A 20,115-nucleotide genomic window follows, 5' to 3' on the forward strand; every position below is an offset into this window, starting at 1 on the left:
TCATGCAAGAAAGGAATTTACTGGCTTAGGACCAGATAAGTCATGTAATGCAGCGAATTCAGGAGCTCCACAGGTGCCCCCTGACCACTTCAGTCTTTCAGCTCCACTTCTGGAAGTTGGCTCCGTTTCCCAGCCAGGCTTTTCCCTAATGGTGATACTTAGCTTCAGGCTTTCCTCAGAGCACCAATTTCAACTGAAAACAGAGCAAGCTCTCTTTCCCTGCAGTTTACAAATGTCCCAGGGTTCACTCTGATTTGACCAACTTGGGACTGACCTTGTTCCTGAATGAGTCCCTGCAGTTAGAGGGACCGGATGCCCTGACTGGCTTGGTCTAGGGTCATTGTCAACCGCCCCCCCCCCCCCCGCCCCGCCATGCTGGGAATAGAATCACTTGGATGAGAGGAGGGAGTGGGTATGGGAGGTGTGGTTCCATGAAAAGGAAATCAAAGTACTTTCACTAAAAGAAGGGAAAACGGAGGCTGAGCAGCTGAGACAGTGTTTCCCAGAAATGGAGAGGATGCCGGGCTTGTGAAGCCCCACATGCTAAGCTTTCCCCTCCCCCGCAGGGTCGGGGTTCCCCTCGCTGGTGTCCCTGACAGAGCCTTGTCTAACACCCCCATTAGCACACTCATGACATGGCCTCGTCATTGTTTGTTTCCAGGTCTGTCTCCTCAAGTTACTCTCTTCTTTCTTCTCTGTCTCAGCTGATCTCCAGTGTCTTCTCTTTGATCTTCTCAGCTGGGAAGGGAAGGAAATAAGATAGTTACCCAAATAATGGAAGGTCACTCTAGAGATACGCCAAAAAGTGCAATGGGAATTCAGAGAAGGGCAAGATAGAAGGGGTCAGGAAAGCTGTTCTAAGGTCTCTTTAAGGGTCTGAGAAATAAAGGAGTTGCCACAGAAGCCAGAACATCCCCTTGATTATTGGTAGAGAGGCTGGGTTGGTGGACATAGTTTTAGGTCTGTTCGCTAAGTGGGCTGCTAATACAAATCCCATAGTGACGCCGATTAACCCACCCAGTCGTGGCAACACGAGACCAGAGAAAGCCTCCCCTGACCCTTGACCCCTGTGGAAGTAGAGCCCACCTCGGCAAGAACAGTGGGATTCTGTACCCTGCAGGCAGCTCAGTCCCAAGAGGACTGAGGGGTGGAGGGGTGGCATTGGCCTATGCATGACCATTCCCCCCCCCACCGCCACCAGAATGGTCATCTTTTACTTTCCTTGAGACAAAGTAAATAATGAGGGGTAGAGAGAGGACAGGAGTATTACACCTAGTGGAATTCCTTGCACGTGGAAGGAAACGGGTAAGGTTTCCAAAGGTGGAAATGGCCTTATGGAAGGTGGCCTTATGGAAGGTGGCATTTACCTGGGTCCCAAGCAGAAGGGACTGGAGAGGCTTCAGGCCAACACTCTTAGGTGCAGTTTCTAGTTGCCCCTTTGTCTCATGGCCCTAATGACTGCCCTCCTGCTTGCCTCCTGGCTGGGCTGCTCTAGTGCAGCATCTCTAGACCCTGGTACTTGGGTCTTGACTTGCTTGTACATGGTTGTGCGTCTCTGTACCCGAAGATCCTACCCCAGTCCTACACTGCAATGAGTGGTCCATTGCCAGGTGCACAGCCCCTGCTGTTGGGCTTCTTCCCACTGTGAACTGGGCCAGGCTGTAGATGAGAGTAACCTGAGCTGAGTCAGAAAAGCACTGATTGCAGGGAAGGAAGGAAGCAATAGGAGTCATGTGCCACTTCACCCCGTGGGCTCCGGGCCCTCCACTGTCCAGTTGGGAAAACAGGTGCAATTCTTGCCTACATGAGGCAGGGAAGCCTTGCTCCAGAAGCGGGGGTGGTGGAGGCTGCCTGAACGTGATTCTCACCCGGGCTTTTGATCTAGTTCTGGGAAGAGTTGATCTGAGGTGTCTTAGGTCTTGCGGTAACATATACAGCCCCATCCTTGAGGACAAAAACAGATGCTTCCATGAATTGTTTTTAGGTTATGAACTAGGAGGAAATTGCCTGCTATGAAGAGATTTCACATACTGATGAGTAAGTGGATGAATATTGTAAACACTTGCCATTCTGAATAATAGATGGATAGAGCTTTGGGTTTACACACCCTTGTGAAGGGACGAGAAGGCAATTACTGCTATCTTTGGTCCTGACAGTTGGAGCCCAGGGGTTGCGTCAGACTCAAGCAAATTACTTTCCAAGTTTTTGGGAAAAAGGGACTAAGGCCTAGGCATCAAAGCTGACCCTAATTCACTTACAATGGGTCCATTTAACCCTCTGGGGAATGCCTGTCCTCAGGTGTAATGCCTGAGAAATGGTTTCTATACATGCCATTGCTAAGCCAATAAATAGGTGCTTCGTATCTCTCTGCCAGATCCCGAAACTGGGAGAGATGATATCCAGTTCAGGACCTGGAACCTGCAGGCCCTAAGGAAGGGCAGAACAGAGGGGAAGGGCAGAACAGAGGGCAAGGGCATGTGCTAAGGGGCACCAGAGAAGGACAGCTGGAGGTGGGAGTGTGCAGTGCCCCTAGCACTTTCCAGGCAGAGAGCGGGCCCATGACCTAACTCCCAGTACCAGCTCTGTGGGCAGGCATACTCTATTGAGCTCGATGACGGAGCCTGATTCAGGCTGGGTTCCCTGGGCAGCAGACTTGGCCATGGAGCTGAGCATGTGGCACTGGGGGTGCTCTCAGGTTCCACACCTATGGAGGAAGGGAAGGAAGCAGGCTTGGTCAGATGGAGAAGGTGAGGTGCCAAGTAGTCTTGACAAAGGCCTCAGCTGACCCCACAGAGAGTTCTGAAGCTGGGACGGCCTTTTGACTTGTCCTGAGTCGGGGTGAGGGGACCAGGCCTTTATACCCCAGCTTCAGCCAGTCATCGCTTGCATGCTGTCCCCAGAGAAGAGGCTGTGACGTTGGGTGAGGAAGCTCAATTCCTGAAGAGGGCTGATAACTGAGGGCTGTCAGCCAGCAACACTCCCAGAAGCGAGGGGCAGAAGCCCTTCTGTCATGAAGGTCCACCTGGGTTGCATATCCTGGTGTCTGCTACTCCTTATGCCACTCAGATCCACTTCTTTGTATAAGTTCTGGGAGCAGCTCTACTTTTTCTGGGGGGGGGGGGACTGATGGTTAACGGGACGAACCATAGCCTCCACCACTGCAGCTGGTCTCGCGGCCCCAACTGATACTCATCACCTCCCTCCTCTCCTATCACCCGCAGGAAGCACCTCTGCAGAGCCCCTGGTCACCACGCCCCTTTTAGGTCATGGCTGCTGCACTCGTCTGTTTACCGTCAAAGTGAGCAAGGGTGTAACAAAGAGACAGCCAGCCGGATCATCTGCTTGCCAGACACCTTCCCTTTTGCTCCCATTGTGAAACTGCAGCCTGGCTCTTCCTGAGGATCAGGGCCACTTGTTGCTGCCAGGATGGTGACTCCTGCTTGCCTGCTGGTCCCTTGGCTCACAGTGCCTGGTGGCAACTGTGAATGAGTTCAGTGGGACTTGCGCTGCATCTCCGGATGGAAATATTTCCTCTTTGAGAACGAGGACCTCAAAAACCCTCAAAGCTCAGAGTTGTGGTGACATAAATACCCCAGTGGGATCACTGGGATTAATGGTAAATGGAGCCACTCCTACTTCCACCCCTTGGTTCCTGGACCTATTTATTCTTCCTTTTGGGACATAGCACCATATTGATTTTTTTTTTTTTTAAGATTTTTTTGATGTGGACCATTTTTAAAATCTTCATTGAATTTGTTACAATATTGCTTCTATTCTCTGTTTTGGTTTCTTTCTTTTTTGTTTTTGGCCATGAGGCATGTGGGATCTCAGCTCCCCGACCAGGGGTCAAACCCGCACCCACTGCATTGGAAGGTGAAGTCTTAACCCCTGGACTGTCAGGGAAGTCTCTTGATTGTTGATAGAGTATAAACTGTGTTCTGGAAGATGATGCCCATCCTTGGTTGGTAGCATCTCTGTGCTGGCACCTCAGCTGTGCCTTCATAGGCTACTCCTTCTCTCTGTTCAGGCTGGCATCTTTTGGATGGTACAGAATGTGGTAGGGCCAGTGGATTCCATGGTCATGTGCCACTGTCACACCTCCTTTGCTGTGCAATGGGTCCTTTGGTCCGATTCGATGTTATGTGGGACCCTGTGTCAATGTGTCAGACACTCAGTAAACACTCAAGATAGTGGTGCTGGCTGAGGCCCAGCAGGCAAAAAAGGCAAACCATATCCGGAACACAGCAACTCCAGTCAAAGTAAATTGCTGCCATTTCCAGGATGGAAGGTATCCGATGTAGTCAACTTGTCATCGAGTGGCTGGCTGTTGTCTATGAGGAATACTGCCATTTTGGGGGCTCAGCATTGGTTTCATTGCTGGCAGACCGGACATTCAGCAGTGGCAGTAGCTACATCACCCTCTGTGAATGGGAGCCCATGCTCTCGGGTCCATATGTTCTCATCCCTGCCACCGTGGCTACTCCATTCATGGCTAGTACTGAGGTGGCTCATAGCATCTGGCTGATATCAATGGGTGAGTCATTCTTCCTACTTGGTTGTTTAGTACCTCTTTCATGGTAGGTGCTCTCTGGTGGGCACCTGCACACTTCTTGCCCAAACACATAATCCATCCACATACCTCTATCCCAGACCTCCGTGTCCTTGATCTTCTTTCTCCTCCCAGGCTCCTGAGCAACCAGCCAAGCCATCTGCTAGTGCCCTGAGTCCATATATATTCCAACCTTGCCTACATTTCTGTTCACACAAAGTGTGAGAGGATTTATTCACTGGGAGAATTTCCCTTGCCACGGTCTTTCAAGATCACCCTAGGGTGGGGCGCTAGTGCAGCCGCAGTTCATTTTCAGCTTGCACCCACACACCACTTTGACCTATGAGCAAATCGAGCTTTGCTTTTTTTCCTCCTTTGTCCGCTGGTCATAAAGGGACTCCATCTCCTATGCAGCCATAGGTGTGAGCTGAGGGAGAGGCATCAGTGCATAAATGCTAGGTGACATGGATGTGTGGCTTACTGTGCCCCTGGCCCTGCTCATCCCAATTCTGGATGTACCACTTCTTACTATAGATTATTGTTGGGCCTACTCATCTTTATGTTTTGGTAGGTCTAATAGGCAGAACCCAACTTATATAAGATAAGCTCATGATGAAGAATTTTGGATCAACTCAAAAATATACAAAGAGAATAAAGTTTTTCAACATTGTTCTGGGGTTACACAAGCAAAACAAAGTTTGTTGATAATGGATTGGAAGAGAAGTTAGGCTAGAATGTACTGCTAGGGTGTGAACAACAAAGTGGTAGAGAGAATGGTGTAGAAGAAAGGGATTTTGAAAATTCTAAAGCGGAATTTATAGGTAGGTACAGAAATGGAGACAGCAAGCATGTTTGTCATCTTTTGAAAAACAAAATCATAGCTGTAAAAGGAAGGAGAAGGGGGTGGTAACTGGAAAGAGGAAGAGTTAAGGTCTCTTTTTTTCCCAAAGCTTTTTTGAGGATGAACTTGATTGTGTTTAGGTACTGAGGGGAAAGAAGCAATAGAGATGCAGAAAAATGGTGGGATTAGAGGGGCTCAGCTGGAGTACCTGAAAATTCATTTTGGTAAGCAGAACAAAACAAAACAAAAACAGAAAACAAAACAAAAAAGGAACAAAGGAAGCAGGACTGTAGGAAAATTCAAACTTTCCCCTGTGTTGGGCTGCACTCCGCAGGCCTACAAGGCCTTTGCTTGCCCAGCTTCAAGACCGAACAAAGAGCCTGGAGTCAGCAACAGAGACATCAGTGGTTTAATGGATGGGGGGACCTTACACGTCTGAAGCAAGGTCCTGGAGCGACACCCCACCATGTGCGGCACATATGGGCAGGACATGGTGGCAGTCTTTGCTCCCAAGGGGTAGGGGAGATTTCCAGTTATAGGGGAAATGATGTCAGGTTGTCTCATTAGTTACCAGGGAAACCAGCAGAGGGGCACGCCCCTCACCATCCTTTTGAAAAGCTATCATTAGCTGGGGCCTGGGGCAAGTAAGTAGGAAGGTCAATCAAGTCAGTAGGGTGTAGGTGAAGCAAGCACTGGTTGGGCAGGGGATGTACAGAAAGCAAGAGAACAGCCATCTTGAGTGGCCTGACCATACACCCTCACACCCCGTTCCGGCCATCCTACCATCATTGAGAAAAGCATCAAATACTATTTTCTGTTATATACATTTCTCCTTATTTCAAGGGAAAATAAACATCAATACCAATCCCAGAGTAAAATCAGACAGTCTGGAGAGATCTAAATATCAGTTCCCAGTACAGCATTTTTTTTCGGAAACATCTTTTATTAAGAACATATAAAATTGCTCAAACAGGTACATTAAGAGTAAAGTTTCTAAATGCACTGCCTTGGAATAAGCACAGGCTCTCACATGAAGACTTCCTTTTACAGTATTTTGTTCGTCTGTCAATAAGGCTCTTAATGTAAGTTTAAAAAAATTAAGGAAACAATTTCGTGTAAGGTCTTCCTAGTGGACCTCCAGGCATTCCATTTTAATGAGGTTGGGCACAGAATAGTAAGTTAATGCCCTTCAAGATCATTTGGCCAGGTTGTTCATGGGTGGTGCAAAGTAGGTTTTAGGAAACCTGTTTACCTTCTCAAGCTGCCACCTTTGGGTCAAAGAGAGAAGGACAGCTACTACACGACCAAGGGCATCTGCCCCAAGCAACTCCATTCTGCTGTCCCTTTAACCAAAGGGCTACCGCATTTCCAGACTGCGACGGGTCACCTGCCCACGTAGCTCCCTGGAAAGTGTCCTGGGCTCTAAGGATGCCACACCGGCCCACTCTCGCGTCGAGGCTTCACAGGGACAGGACGAGTGCTCAGGCTCCGAGCCTCGGAGGTGGTCTCGGCGCGCCGGGCGCTTGCGGGAGAGCCAGGTGGAGGCCGAGGAAGGTTTTGAGGGCAGCGGCCGCCAGGCCTCGGCAGGGTCTCCACTCACCAAAGGCGTCTACACCGTCCCGCCCCCGACTCCCCAAACTGGACACTCCCAGCGTCCCGCAGATGCAGTGCCGAGACCCCATCCCACCCTAGTCTCAAATCAGTGAACCAGACGACGGTCGCAGGCCTCTCAGAACAACTGAGCGAGCACCGCGCAGAGGTCTAACAGGCACCTGGCCGTGCCCCCTCACAGGGCGGGGTCGGGGGGCCGGAAGATGGCGGCGTCGGCTAGGTCCACCGTCCAATCTCCCAGGCGCCCTTGACTAGCTCTGGCCGCCGCGCCACCTACCTTGCTAGCTAGAGGTCCCGGCGCGCCGCGCGAAGGGGCGGTGACGGGCACTTGGCACCGCCAATCAGCACCGGGAGTCCGGGCCGCGCCCAATCAGGGCCGGGCGGCAGAGACCGGAGTAGGTTGCAAGCTGGCAGCGCATGTGGTGGACGCGGAACGCTGGGGACTTCGCCGCCAGCCTCGCCGCTTCCCGCGCGCTCTGTAGCAAGGCCCCTGGCGCCGGCCTGAGGACGCCGAGGAGGCAGGGGGCCGACGGGGCTGTCCGGCCGGAACCGCGGAGCACCTCCTGCAGCGGTCGCGGGCCCGCCCCCCGCGGCCGGTGCCATGTCCGACTCTCTTCCCTAAAGGAGACTTCCTCAGCGGTTGCTGCCGAGAGATGAAGGACCTGTTAGAGCGTCAGACGACTTCGGGGCCGGCCAACTAGGGGGGCTCGGCAGGAGGTCGCCTGCGCCCTCCCGGGCTCGTTCCTTTCGCCCCTTGAGCGAGGCCTCGCTCGCCTCCGGGCACGCGGCGGGCGCAGAGAGCACCTGGGCCCGGCGGGGCGTGCGGGCAGCATGTTCCCCCGGAGGCCGCCGGTTGGCCTGGCCGCCTGGCTGCTGGTGGGCGCGGCGGCGACCGGGCGCGCGGGGGCGCGGGGCGGGGGCCTCCTCGCCCTGCTGGCCAATCAGTGCCGCTTCGTGACGGGCCTGCGCGTGCGGCGGGCGCAGCAGATCGCGCAGCTCTACGGCCGCCTCTACTCGGAGAGCTCGCGCCGCATCCTCCTTGGTCGCCTCTGGCGCCGGCTGCGCGGACGCCCGGGCCATGCCTCTGCCTTGATGGCGGCCCTCGCCGGCGTGTTCGCGTGGGACGAGGAGAGGATCCAGGAGGAGGAGTTGCAGAGGTGGGCTCGGCGGCGAGGTCGCGCCTGTTCCCTGGGGTGGGGGCGGTGGGGTGGGGAGGTGGGAACGTTGAACCCTGGGGCCTGCCTTGGCCGTCAGTGTCTCCCGTTGACCCGGTGGTACTGGAAGTGACGATGCAAGTAGCTTGATCCTATCGTAGCAAAGCACGTTTCTTCATTGCATCTGTGTGTTAACTTGATTTGTCGAGTTAGAAATAAATGCGAGTGTAGGTTAGTGGAGGAGGGAGGCTTTGGGGCGCATGCCGCTAAAGAAATAGCACTGTGGAAAATGGGTATTGAAGTAGGCCATTGTTCACGTAATCTTTAACATATCCAGAAAGGTGCAAGTTCCAGACAGCTTTTAAACTTGATGTGAGGGTATACTTGTGCAATTTACAAAATCACTTCATTCCAAATGGGATTTCGTGAGAAATGCCAGGAGAGCTCTTGTCATTGTGACTCATGGCAGAATTAGGAGGCTGGAAGCGATTTTGCCCTCCTGGGACAAACCAGTAGCCCAGACATTTTAACCTGGAAGAATTAGGTCAGTTGTTTGGTACTTCCACTAGAACTCTGGGAGTACTGTTTTATTAGGTTCTGAAATCACGCTGTCATCATCAAAAACCTCTGTGTGAAAAAAGTGCTGTACCATTGATTGAATTTGTTAACCTGTGGTTCTAAACTGAGCCCTTACGGTTTTCATGTAATATCATGGGGAAACCTTGATTTGGGTCTTGCTTTACATTGTCGCTGTATTTTCTTTTTAGCAGATATTCTTAAACTGTGTTCTCTCTCCACACACATACTCTGCCCCCTAAACTCTGAAACTGATTGCAAGAACCTAGGATAGTCCCCTACACCAGATAAATTCCACACAAGTCTATTTGTTGTAGCTATTTCTTCTGTTATTCCACATTTTTGGTTAGGTTAAAAATGGAAGTATTTCAGTAAAGTTAGCACTGTGACCTGTATGGAAGTGTAGCACCCAGATGGCAGGCAGCTATTAGTGTAACATTGTGCGTTGTGGTTAAATGCAAGTGTATCTTAAGAGCTGGTAGTACTTTTTCTAACAGGAAAGATGACTGTTCTACAAATGCAATTTAAAATCATAACCATGAACAACCTTATTCACAAAAAAGTTAAGATATCAAAGCATGATAGGTGGTTTGCCTAGTTTCTGTTAGTGTTCTTTTGCTACTTTGTCCATTTGTTCTAATGGTGTCCTCAGGTGTGAGAAGTAAAAGAATGTATGGGAAGGAAACTTTTAAATTGAGAAATTACCAATTAACTGTTTGACTTTTCATTCTGTTTTTGACGATGAAATACCCATGTTCCACGATGGTGAAGTTTGAGGGGAAAATTCCCAGTTGGATCTGTTTGGGGAAGAGGAGAAAGACCAGGAAAGGGCCCCTGGGTGCCAAAGAGAGGGAAGATGTTTTGGGGGTGGGAGTTGAATAGCGTTGGGGCCTAGGTGACAGATGTCGTTCTTTGTCTTTCTCCATGTATTTTTATCGACCATATGCCCTAGAGCCTCTGTTTAGCAGGTCTCCCATTTGCAGGAGCTAGAGGGGGAAAAAACAATAGGAGATAGATGTGGTAAACACTTGAGTCCGTAGTCATTACCCACTGTGGCAGAAGGAAATTGGACAGTTGAAGCACTTGGTTCTAATCCAACTCCTAAAGAAGTAATCTGCGATAACCCATTTGGGAATTTCAGGAGCTTAGAGGAAGGCCAGTAAGGACACTTAAGGTGCCCTTTTTGACCCTCTCCAGAGTTGTTCCAGTAAAGGCCCTCATTTAACACCGCATGTCCAGTTCATGCTTGAATTCAGTCATATACTTAAAATTTGATCAAGTCCATTCTGAGGATTTTTTTAAATGTTATACTGATAGGGAGGCAAATAATATGCTGTCAACTGTATCTTGCTTGTACAGTGATTTCATAGGTCTGTTGTCATAGCTTGTCATGTTTATATTTTATTTTTAAGTAATTAATTTATTTTGGGGGTGGTGCGCACCGTCCGCGGCTTGCTGGATCTCAGTTTCCTGACCAGGGATCGAACCCGCGCCCTCGGCAGTGAAAGCATGGAGTCATAACCACTGGACGGCCAGGGAATTCCCAGTATTTTACTGAATAAGATATTCTGGGTTTAGGTTAACTTTTTTTGGCTTGGTGTTTAAGTATTCTGTTTGCTTTAAAGGGCGCTGAGGTTGTCGTAGCTAGTTTAGAGGATCTTAGATTTTGTTTGTTCTAGTGAGATGATTTTGGGTAGCTTCCATAATGGAGCACAGTTGAGTGTGCCTCGGGACATGTGCATTTCTTTCATTGTTAACGGAAGAAGAGCATGATTGTCCCATGGCCCCTAAATCACAGCCTTTGGCTCTTCTGTGCTGTTTCTGTACCAACTTGTCCTGGTACAGACTAATTCAGATATTGCTGTCTTGGTCAAACAGTGATGGGGTGTGAGGATGTCTCTTTGAATGTGTGCCTTAAAGTGGTGTGTGTTTTTTCTTATGTTAGTAGAGTTTCTGTTCAGAAGGACAAAGAAAAACCCTTGCTTTCTATTCTCTTATGCTTAAGAACATCTTAACAAGTAGGAATTCATTAATCGAGAATCAGCAAGAAAATTAGAGAAAAGAAGTAACTTGTACAAAGTGACTGACTCACTGATAGGCCAGGTGTAGAAATCAGGTCTTTTAATGCTTAATCTAGTGTTATTACCTGATAGGCTTTAATTAAATGATCAGGCAAAATAACTTTTAATCATTATTTTTGGTGCTAGCTGGCATTCTGTGAGCTCAGGTCAAATCTTATGGGAAAATACAGTAGTAAGTTTTTTAAAATAAATAAATAAATAATTAATTAATTATGTTTTGGGCTGCGTTGGGTCTTTGTTGCTGCACGTGGGCTTTCTAGTTGTGGCGAGCAGGGGGCTACTCTTCCTTGTGTGCGCAGCCTTCTCATTGTGGTGGCTTCTCTTGTTGTGGAGCATGGGCTCTAGGCACGTGGGCTTCAGTAGTTGTGGCACGTGGGCTCAGTAGTTGTGGCTCATGGGCTCTAGAGCGCAGGCTCGGTAGTTGTGGCACACGGGCTTAGTTGCTCCACGGCATGTGGGATCTTCCCGGACCAGGACTTGAACCCGTGTCCCCTGCATTGGCAGGCAGATTCTTAACCACTGTGCCACCAGGGAAGTCCCAGTAGTAAGTTTTTATTGCTTTGGAACATTAAGAAAAATTACAGGAACAAAAAGGAGAAGGAAGTTAAGAAATATGAAAGCCTAGGGGAAAATGCTCCATTAATCTCCCTCCTCTTTTTTAAAAAAGTTACAGTTCATTGCTCTAGAAATTTGAGTAAATAAGTGACAGTAAAGTTTCATAAAGAAAATTAGCCATTTTCCCATTTTGGTCTTTAACTTTTCAGTGTGCTGTTAATTAGATAAATGATCAACAAAAAGTCCTTTTGGCTTAAAGGAATTAAAAAAAAATTTTTTTTTGCCACTGTCACTTAAGGATGTTTTTGTTATACCTTCTTAGATAATCAGAACTACGCTCAGAATTGCAATGACCTAATTGATGTCTTTTAGGTATGTCCCATGACAGTTGTACTTCAAGGTCTCTAACTTTGACAATAATTGGGAATTTGAGAGGGGATCATTGAAACAAGACAGCGTCTTACTGAAATTACCAATTACAGGAATGGCTTCATTTGAGTCATTTTAGGAGCCTTATATCAAGCTCTCCACTTAGGTCAGGACCCCCTATAGATGAGCCAAATATGATTATACTTATATTTCTGTTTTCATGGTTTTATGCCCTCAATTTCCATGGCTCTCAGTCCAGCCTTTCTCAAATGTTGAAATGATTTTAGTTTTGAAGAAAGGAAAGCATTGACTTTCTTTCTTTGATCCTCTTACTAATCTGCTGGTTCTGTTACTATCTTGGGAATAATCTTTTTTGTCCTTCTTTCCTCCCTTCTTATTACTTAAGTCTCTTAGATACCAAGGTTTAGACACCCATCCCTTCCAAATAAGGTTTGGCACAACAGGCTAACGAGATAACACGGTGAGAGGTTTCTCCTTCCTCTACATCTATGATAGTGATTGTGCACCTGTGTGCTAATGATGTCTGTCATGTCAACAGTTAGAAGTTGAGACCCTTCTGAGATTCCCGAACCTGGGACATAACGATCATTGACATTTCCATGATACAGTCTTACTCTAGCATTCATGTTGTGCTATTCAAAGAATGAATGTCATACCTTCACAAGACATTGCTGTCCTCCCTAGGGACTTAGTCTCATGTTTAATCAAGGCCACCTAGTGACCTTTAATCCTATAGGAGAGGCTGATTAAGCAGTGGGTCAGAAGCTCTGTACCACCTTGAGTCTTAGAAGGCCGTTAAAAATATTGCCTGTAGTCATATAGTTTAATTTTCTTAGAACCATATTACTATATAATTTTATGAGCCTCTGATGTGTTTTTCATAAGACATTCCTATCCCTCTTCATTATGTGGTAAGGGCATTCAAAAGTCCAGCTTAATTTTTATTGAAGGGTGCTTTACTAGTCCTCAAAAGTGCCATGATTGGTTCCACGTGATGCCTGCATTGTTGTTCTCGGAGCAGAGCTGTGACGTGACTTTACTTTCTCCTCTGCAAGATCTTATTGCCTACTCTAAATTTCCTTCCCTATTTCTGTATGGTTTTTGCAATGGTAGCAGTCAATCCTGTTCTGCAATGTTAATTCAAATTGAAACTTCAAAAAAAAATGGTTAAAACATTTTTCATCAGAACATCAGTATAAATTGTACTGGGTAGGGTTATTGGTTGCAAACAAAGAAACTGATATTGGTTAACTTAAGCCAAAAAGGTGTTAGGTCATTCAGAGTGTTGACAAGAAGGCCCCAGTACAGGTTGGCCAAGAGAACAGCCGAGGCCTGCTACTGGTAACAGGAATGCTCTTCTTTGGGCAGTGTTGCTGGTATTGTTTCCTGTAGATCTGTTGCACTGCTGGATTCTCAACTGCCTCAAGATCACTGAGAAAATCTAAAAGGTCCTGTGCCTTGTATTATTTCCTCAAGATTCAAAGCCTCTACCAGAAGTCTCTGATTAACCTCACTTAAATTAGGAGCCATGTGCTAACTGCTAGGGGCTGAGATGGGGGCTGCATCTCACCTATTTGGGAATTCTCTTCAAATAGGAAAAGATTTCAGGCAGTGGAAACAGCAAATGTCCCTGTATATAAATATTTTCATTTAATTCTGAAGTTTAAAATTCAGAGAATTGGAATTTTAGAGCTAATAGAAACCGTCAAGAAATAATGTCCTCACTTTACAGGTGGAACAAGGGAGGCTTTGCAGTTAAAATGACTTGTGTAAGATCACACCGCTAGTTGGCAGAGCCAGGACTGGAACACAGATCTCTACACTCACCATTGCTTTAGATTGCTCTAAACTTTTAATCTTGGGTTGCTAGTATAACTTTGAATTTTTGGCTTTTAAAGCAATGTGTTAATCTTTTAATACAAATTTGAATTATTAAGGCCTACTTCCATATTTACTCAGTTTATACTGTGAACATTTGTTGAGCATGTAATGTTTACCAGGTACTTGCTAGGAGCTGGACATAAAAATATGAAAAAGACTGATTCTGGGCCTTTAGGGAATTCATAGTTTAGTAAGGGCGACAGATATAAAGATAGATTAATTATAATATTGTGTGATATGTTTCTATAGAGGAATAAAAGTAAATGTATATGGTTAACTGCCTGGGAGTTAACCTTGACCCTTGTGGGGTTTTTGAAGGTTAAAAAGGCATGAAAGGGCCTTTCAGACAGAATGTATCAGTAGGTGGTGTCTTCAGTCTTTTTTTTTTTTTTTTTAAAGGCAACATTGTTCAATTTGTGGCACTTCTTTCTCTTGAGGCTGTTTTTTTTTTAATTTTTATTTTTATTTATTTATGGCTGTTTTGGGTCTTCGTTTCTGTGCGAGGGCTTTCTCTAGTTGTGGCAAGCAGGGGCCACTCTTCATCGCGATGCGCGGGCCTCTCACTATCGCGGCCTCTCTTGTTGCGGAGCACAGGCTCCAGACGCGCAGGCTCAGTAATTGTGGCTCACGGGCCCAGCTGCTCCACGGCCTGTGGGATCTTCCCAGACCAGGGCTCGAACCCGTGTCCCCTGCATTGGCAGGCAGATTCTCAACCACTGCGCCACCAGGGAAGCCCGGTGTCTTCAGTCTTGAATTGCAGAAGTGACATAGTCAGCCAGCAATCTTGCTTTCCTAACTGCTATTTAAAGGTTAAGGGGAGGGACTTCCCTGGTGGCGCAGTGGTTAAGAATCCGCCTGCCAGTGCAGGGGACATGGGTTCGAGTCCTGGTCCGGGAGGATCCCACATGCTGCAAAGCAACTAAGCCCATGCACTACAACTACTGAGCCTGCGCTCTAGAGCCCGCAAGCCACAACTACTGAAGGCTGCTCTCCACAACTACCGAAGCCTGCGCACCTAGAGCCTGTGCTCTGCAACAAGAGAAGCCACTGCAATGAGAAGCCTGCACACCATGACGAAGAGTACCCCCACTCGCCACAACTAGAGAAAGCTCACGCACAGCAATGAAGACCCAATGCAGCCAAAAAAAAAAAAAAAAAAAGGTTATGGGGAAAACAAACCGTGTTTTTTTGGATTTTTGCTTTTTTAAAACATTTTTATTGGAGTATAGTTGATTTACAATGTTGTGTTAGTTTCTGCTGTATAGCAAAGTGAAATCAGTTATACATATACATATATCCACTCATTTTTTAGATTCTTTTCCCATATAAGTCATTACAGAGTATTGAGTAGAGTTCCCTGTGTTATACAGTAGGTTCTTATTAGTTATCTATTTTATATATAGTAGTGTGTATATGTCATTCCCAGTCTCCCAATTTATCCCTCCCTACCACCTTTCCCCCTTGGCAACCATAAGTTTGTTTTTTACATCTGTGACTCTATTTCTGTTTTGTAAATAAGTTCACTTGTACCATTTTTCTAGATTCCACATATAAGAGATATCATATTTATCTGTGTCTGACTTACTTCACTCAGTATGACAGTCTCTAGGTCCATCCATGTTGCTGCAGATGGCATTATTTCATCCTTTTTTATGGCTGAGTAATACTCCATTGTATATATGTACCACATCTTTTTTTTTTAATTTTTGAATTTTATTTTATTTATTTTTTATACAGCAGATTCTTATTAGTTATCTATTTTATACATATTAGTGTATATACGTCAATCCCAATCTCCCAATTCATCCTACCAGGTTAAGGGGAAAACAAACCATGTTTAAAAAAATTTTTTTTAAATGTTTCAGATATATAAAAAGGTTTAAAGAAAAACATGAATGTTACAGATACAGTTATATTTAAGAACTAAAATATTGTAAATACAATTAAAGCCTCCTCTGGACCCTTTTCCAATGGAAATATCCTCTGTCCCCGAGATTATCCCAATTTATTATATTTCATTACCAAATGTGTCTTTATACATATGTATACATCCCTATATGATATATAATGATACATAGTTTGACATATGGTATTGTTTTGAATGTTTCAAAGCTTTATGCCGTTCTGAACAAAATACTAACAAACTGAATTCAGCAACATATAAAAAGGATTATATACCGTAGGTCCTTGTTGTTTACCTGTTTTATATACAGTAGTGTGTTATTATTTTTCAGATTCTTTCCCATTACAGGTTATTACAAGATATTGAGTATAGTTCCTGGTGCTATACAGTAGGTCCTTGTTGTTTACCTAGGGATCAGCTGGTCAGTTTCCACAAAATAGCCTATGATTTTGATAGAAATTATGTTGAATTTATAGATCACTTTGGGTAGTTTTGCCATCTCAACAATATCAAGACCTTCAACCCATGAACACAGTATATCTTTCCATTTATGTCTTTTAAAATTCCTTTCAATGATCTTTTGGTAGTTTTTAGTGTGTCTTTCACTTCTTTTGTTAAATTTATTCCTTATTATTTTATTCTTTTTGATGCTATGGTAAATAGAATTGTTTTCTCAATTTTATTTTCAGATTGTTCATTGCTACTGTATAGAAATACAATTTTTGTAAATTGATCTTATATCCTGCAAGCTTGCTGAACTCTTTTATTAGCTCCAGTAAGTTCCTGTGGATTCATTAGGATACTTATATGGAAATGAAAGACCCAGAATAGTCAAAACAATCTTGAAAAAGAAGGACAGAGTTGAAGGACTCACCCTTCCCAATTTTAGAACTCACTACAAAGCTACAGTAATTAAGATGATAATGGTACTGGCATAAGGATAGATATATAAATTGTAGGAATAAAATTTAGAGTTTAGAAATAAACTCTTAGCTTTATGGTCAGTTTGATTTTCAACAAAAGTGGCAACACAATTCAATGGGGAAAGAATAGTCTTCAGCAAATGGTGCTGGGACAACTGGAGGTGCATATGCAAAATAGTGAATTTACACCCTTACCTCAAACCATACACAAAAGTTAAAATGGACCAAAGACCTAAATGTAACCTAAAACTCTTAAAAGAAGGCATAGGCATAAGTTCTTATGATACTGGATTAGGCACTGGTTTCTTAGATATAACACCAAAAAATTGAACAATCAAAGAAAAAATAGATTAACTTCATCAAAATTGAAAACTTACGGGGACTTCGCTGGTGGTCCAGTGGTTAAGACTCTGTGCTTCCAGTGCAGGGGATGCAGGTCCGATCCCTGGTCGGGGAACTAAGATCCCACATGCTGCGTGGCGCGGCCAGAATAAAAAATTGAATACTTCTGTGCATCAAAGGTTACTATCAAGAAAGTGGAAGGACGACCCACAGAGTCAGAGAAAATATTTATAAATTGTGTATTTGATAAGAGACTAGTATTCAGAATATATAAAGAACTCTTAAAATTTGACAGCAAAAAGGCAACCCAATTTAAAACAAAGATTTCAGTAGATCTTTCTCCAAAGAAGATACACAAATGGCCCATAAGCACATAAAAATATGCTCAATGTCAATAGTCATTATTAGGGGAATACAAATGGAAGAACACAATGAGATACCACTTCACACCCACTAGGATTGCTGGAATCAAAAAGATGGGACGATTACAAGTGTTGGCAAGGATGTGAAGCAGTTGGAACCCTCACACATTGTTGGTGTGAATATAGAAATGGAACAGCTGCTTCGGAAAATAATTTGGCACTTCCTTAAAAAGTTAAACAGAGTTTCCATGACTCAGCAAGTCCACTCCTAGGAATCTACCCAAGAAAACTGAAAGCTTATGTCTATACAAAAGTTGTATGCAAATATTAATAGCAGTGTTATTCATAATAGCCATAAAGTAGAAACCACCTAAATGTCCATCACCTGATGAATGGACAGACAAAATGTGATATATCCATACAATGGAATATTACTCAGTCATAAAAGGAACAAAGTACAGCGTGAATGAACCTTGTAAATATGCTAAGTGAAAAAAGCCAGATCCAAGAGACCATATTTTGTAAGATTCCATTTATGTGAAATTTCCAGATAGGCAAGCTCATAGAGACAGAAAGTAGATTGGTAGTTGTCAGGGGCTATGAGGAGTTAACTGCTGATGAGTATAGGTTTCTTTTGGAGTTGATGACAATGCTCTGGAATTAGTGGTGATGGTTGTACAACCTTGGGACTATACGAAAAAGCACTGATTTGTATACAGTAAAAGGATGGCTCTTATGTGAACTATCTCTTTAAAAGAAGGAGGAAAAATATATAAGTACTCTTATAATGTGATAGGAAGACAACCCAATAAAAAACGGACAAAAGGTATCAAATGACATTTCATAGTCATAAATTATAATAGTTAACATTTGAGGGCTAATTATATGCCTGGTGTTAAGCGCTTTACAGGTAAATTTATTTAATTTTTATAATCAACCTTGGATGTAGTACTATTATTATCCCCATTTTACAGATTAAGAAATAGGGATTGGTTAAGTTGTTTAATATTCTAGTTGATGAATACTGGACTGGGATTCAAACTCAGGAACTCGTATTTTTATTCCCTACACTTTATACTGTTTTAAAGCCACACCGTTCTGTACAAGTCTTTGTGTGGCCATTGCATTTCACAGGGCAGACTCCAACCGTTGCACCATGCCTGTTGTTTTTCTCTCCAGATCCATCGATGAGATGAAACGGTTGGAGGAAATGTCAAGTATGTTTCGGGGCTCTGGAGTTGACCACCACCCTCCAGAACCAAAATCCCAAACAGAAAGAGATGAAGATTCAGGAGGCAGAGAGCAACCGTGGGAAATGGTGATGGATAAGAAACACTTCAAGCTGTGGCGGCGCCCCATTACAGGCACCCCCCTTTACCAGTACAGAGGTGAGCCCAGCTTGGCTGCTGGCAAGGGTGTTCGTGCCGGCAGGTGCACAGCACTGTGTTCCTGTGCTCTCTAAACTCTTCCGTTCTGGTGGTTTCTTGGGAAAATTGCCCTGTTTGTTGGTTTTCCTCTCCCAGATGACAAGAGTCTCCATGTCTTTGCTACACTTTGCTATAGGTTGCCTTTGTCTTTGCCGCCCCAATATGACTTCTAGTTTCTGAATCTGCCTTTAAGATGTGTCAGTCAGTACTCTACAACTGAAATGCAGTTAAGTGACCGGAGTGTGGCAAACATCCCTTATTCTTTCCTGTCATTCTAGTTTTTGGAACCTACACAGATGTGACACCTCGGCAGTTCTTCAATGTTCAGGTGAGTACATTTTTCTTCCCAGATTTGGAGCCACTAAGCCTAGAAGTCCACTTGCCATCGTCCACATGAGTAATTTCTCTGACTCAGAAGACATTGGCTTCAATCCATCTATCTATTTCTGTACCCCTCATTTCACGTCAAATGACCTCTGGGTAAACCTTTGATTTATAATTTGTCCAGTGGGGATGAGGCCAGTTCTACCCTTTACAGGGCTGTTGGGAAGATCAAATAGAGGAATGGATTTGAGTGCTTGAATATATTTTATACGGCTTTATAGTTTTTTTTTTTTCTTAAACAATTTAAGGGTAAGTTTACATACCCTTTATTCCAAAGTGCTTCAGTGTATATTTCCTAAAACTAGACATATTCTCCTAGCTAGCCATGGTACCATTAGCAAAGTCAGTGTAAATTTAACTGATGCAGCACTTACAGAATCTTTGTATTCCAGTTTTACCTACTGGCCCAACGATGTCCTCTATGGCATTTTCTCCTTCAGTACAGATGCAGTCAGGATTTAGCAATCTGGAACTTATCTACAGTGAAGGTGTTTATTTGATAAAGATGAAGCTAATGTGTTTAAAGACTCTGTTCCTCCTTGTGGGGAAGTGTATGAAAGGGAAGGTGGGATCACCCAGAGTTCTACAAAAAAAATTTTTTTTCCTTCCTGGAGTTTTCAAGTTTTATTGGACTTTGAGTTTGATGGTTATAACACACACTGCTAATACGCAAGTGCATGCTTTCCCCTAAGCACTGAATTTTGTCAATCTGTATTGAGTTTTTGTTGGTCTGGATATGTATGATATATGTCTTACTTTGAAATTCCATAGTTACTAGTGATGCTACAAATTTTTAAAAATATGCAACTTGTATTTCTGTGAGGTGTCTGCTCATACTTTTGGACTTGCTATTTAAAACTTTTTAGAATTGTTTCACCCATAAACATTTATATCACTGTCTACTGTATTTTCCCCAGACATGTCTATTACAATATTTTTTTCTTACACTTGTCTTTTTCTTGTTAAGATTCATTTTCAAGGTAATGGGATTGGCCTACAGGAAGGGATTTTAAAAGACTCGTCTGTAGTAAACATAGCCGTGTCTTTGACACTTTGGCACTGCCTTTTAGGTCGGATCACTGTTTCAGAAGAAGATTCTTGGGTCAGAGGCCCAAGCATCTGGAGAAGTCTTCTGC

The 20,115-nt window shown here is 44.6% G+C and overlaps 1 protein-coding gene and 1 long non-coding RNA gene across 2 annotated transcripts in view; one reads left to right on the forward strand and one right to left on the reverse strand.

Moving 5' to 3' along the window:
- LOC132376687 (uncharacterized) lies at positions 1–7,899 on the reverse strand. Its single transcript, XR_009506407.1, has 2 exons — positions 7,279–7,899; positions 1–738 (listed from the first exon to the last, which is right to left on the reverse strand). It is a non-coding gene; the product is annotated as an uncharacterized LOC132376687 (long non-coding RNA).
- Positions 7,387–20,115, forward strand: part of STARD7 (StAR related lipid transfer domain containing 7) — a 21,816-nt gene continuing 9,087 nt past the window's right edge. Inside the window, exons 1-3 of the mRNA XM_059942480.1 lie at positions 7,387–8,158; positions 18,348–18,556; positions 18,874–18,923. Of these exons, the coding sequence (XP_059798463.1) occupies positions 7,833–8,158; positions 18,348–18,556; positions 18,874–18,923 (585 nt within the window). The 5' untranslated portion in view covers positions 7,387–7,832. The remainder of the gene's footprint in view (positions 8,159–18,347; positions 18,557–18,873; positions 18,924–20,115) is intronic.

This window comes from Balaenoptera ricei, chromosome 13 (genome assembly GCF_028023285.1).
Source record: "Balaenoptera ricei isolate mBalRic1 chromosome 13, mBalRic1.hap2, whole genome shotgun sequence".
Lineage (NCBI taxonomy): Eukaryota > Metazoa > Chordata > Mammalia > Artiodactyla > Balaenopteridae > Balaenoptera > Balaenoptera ricei.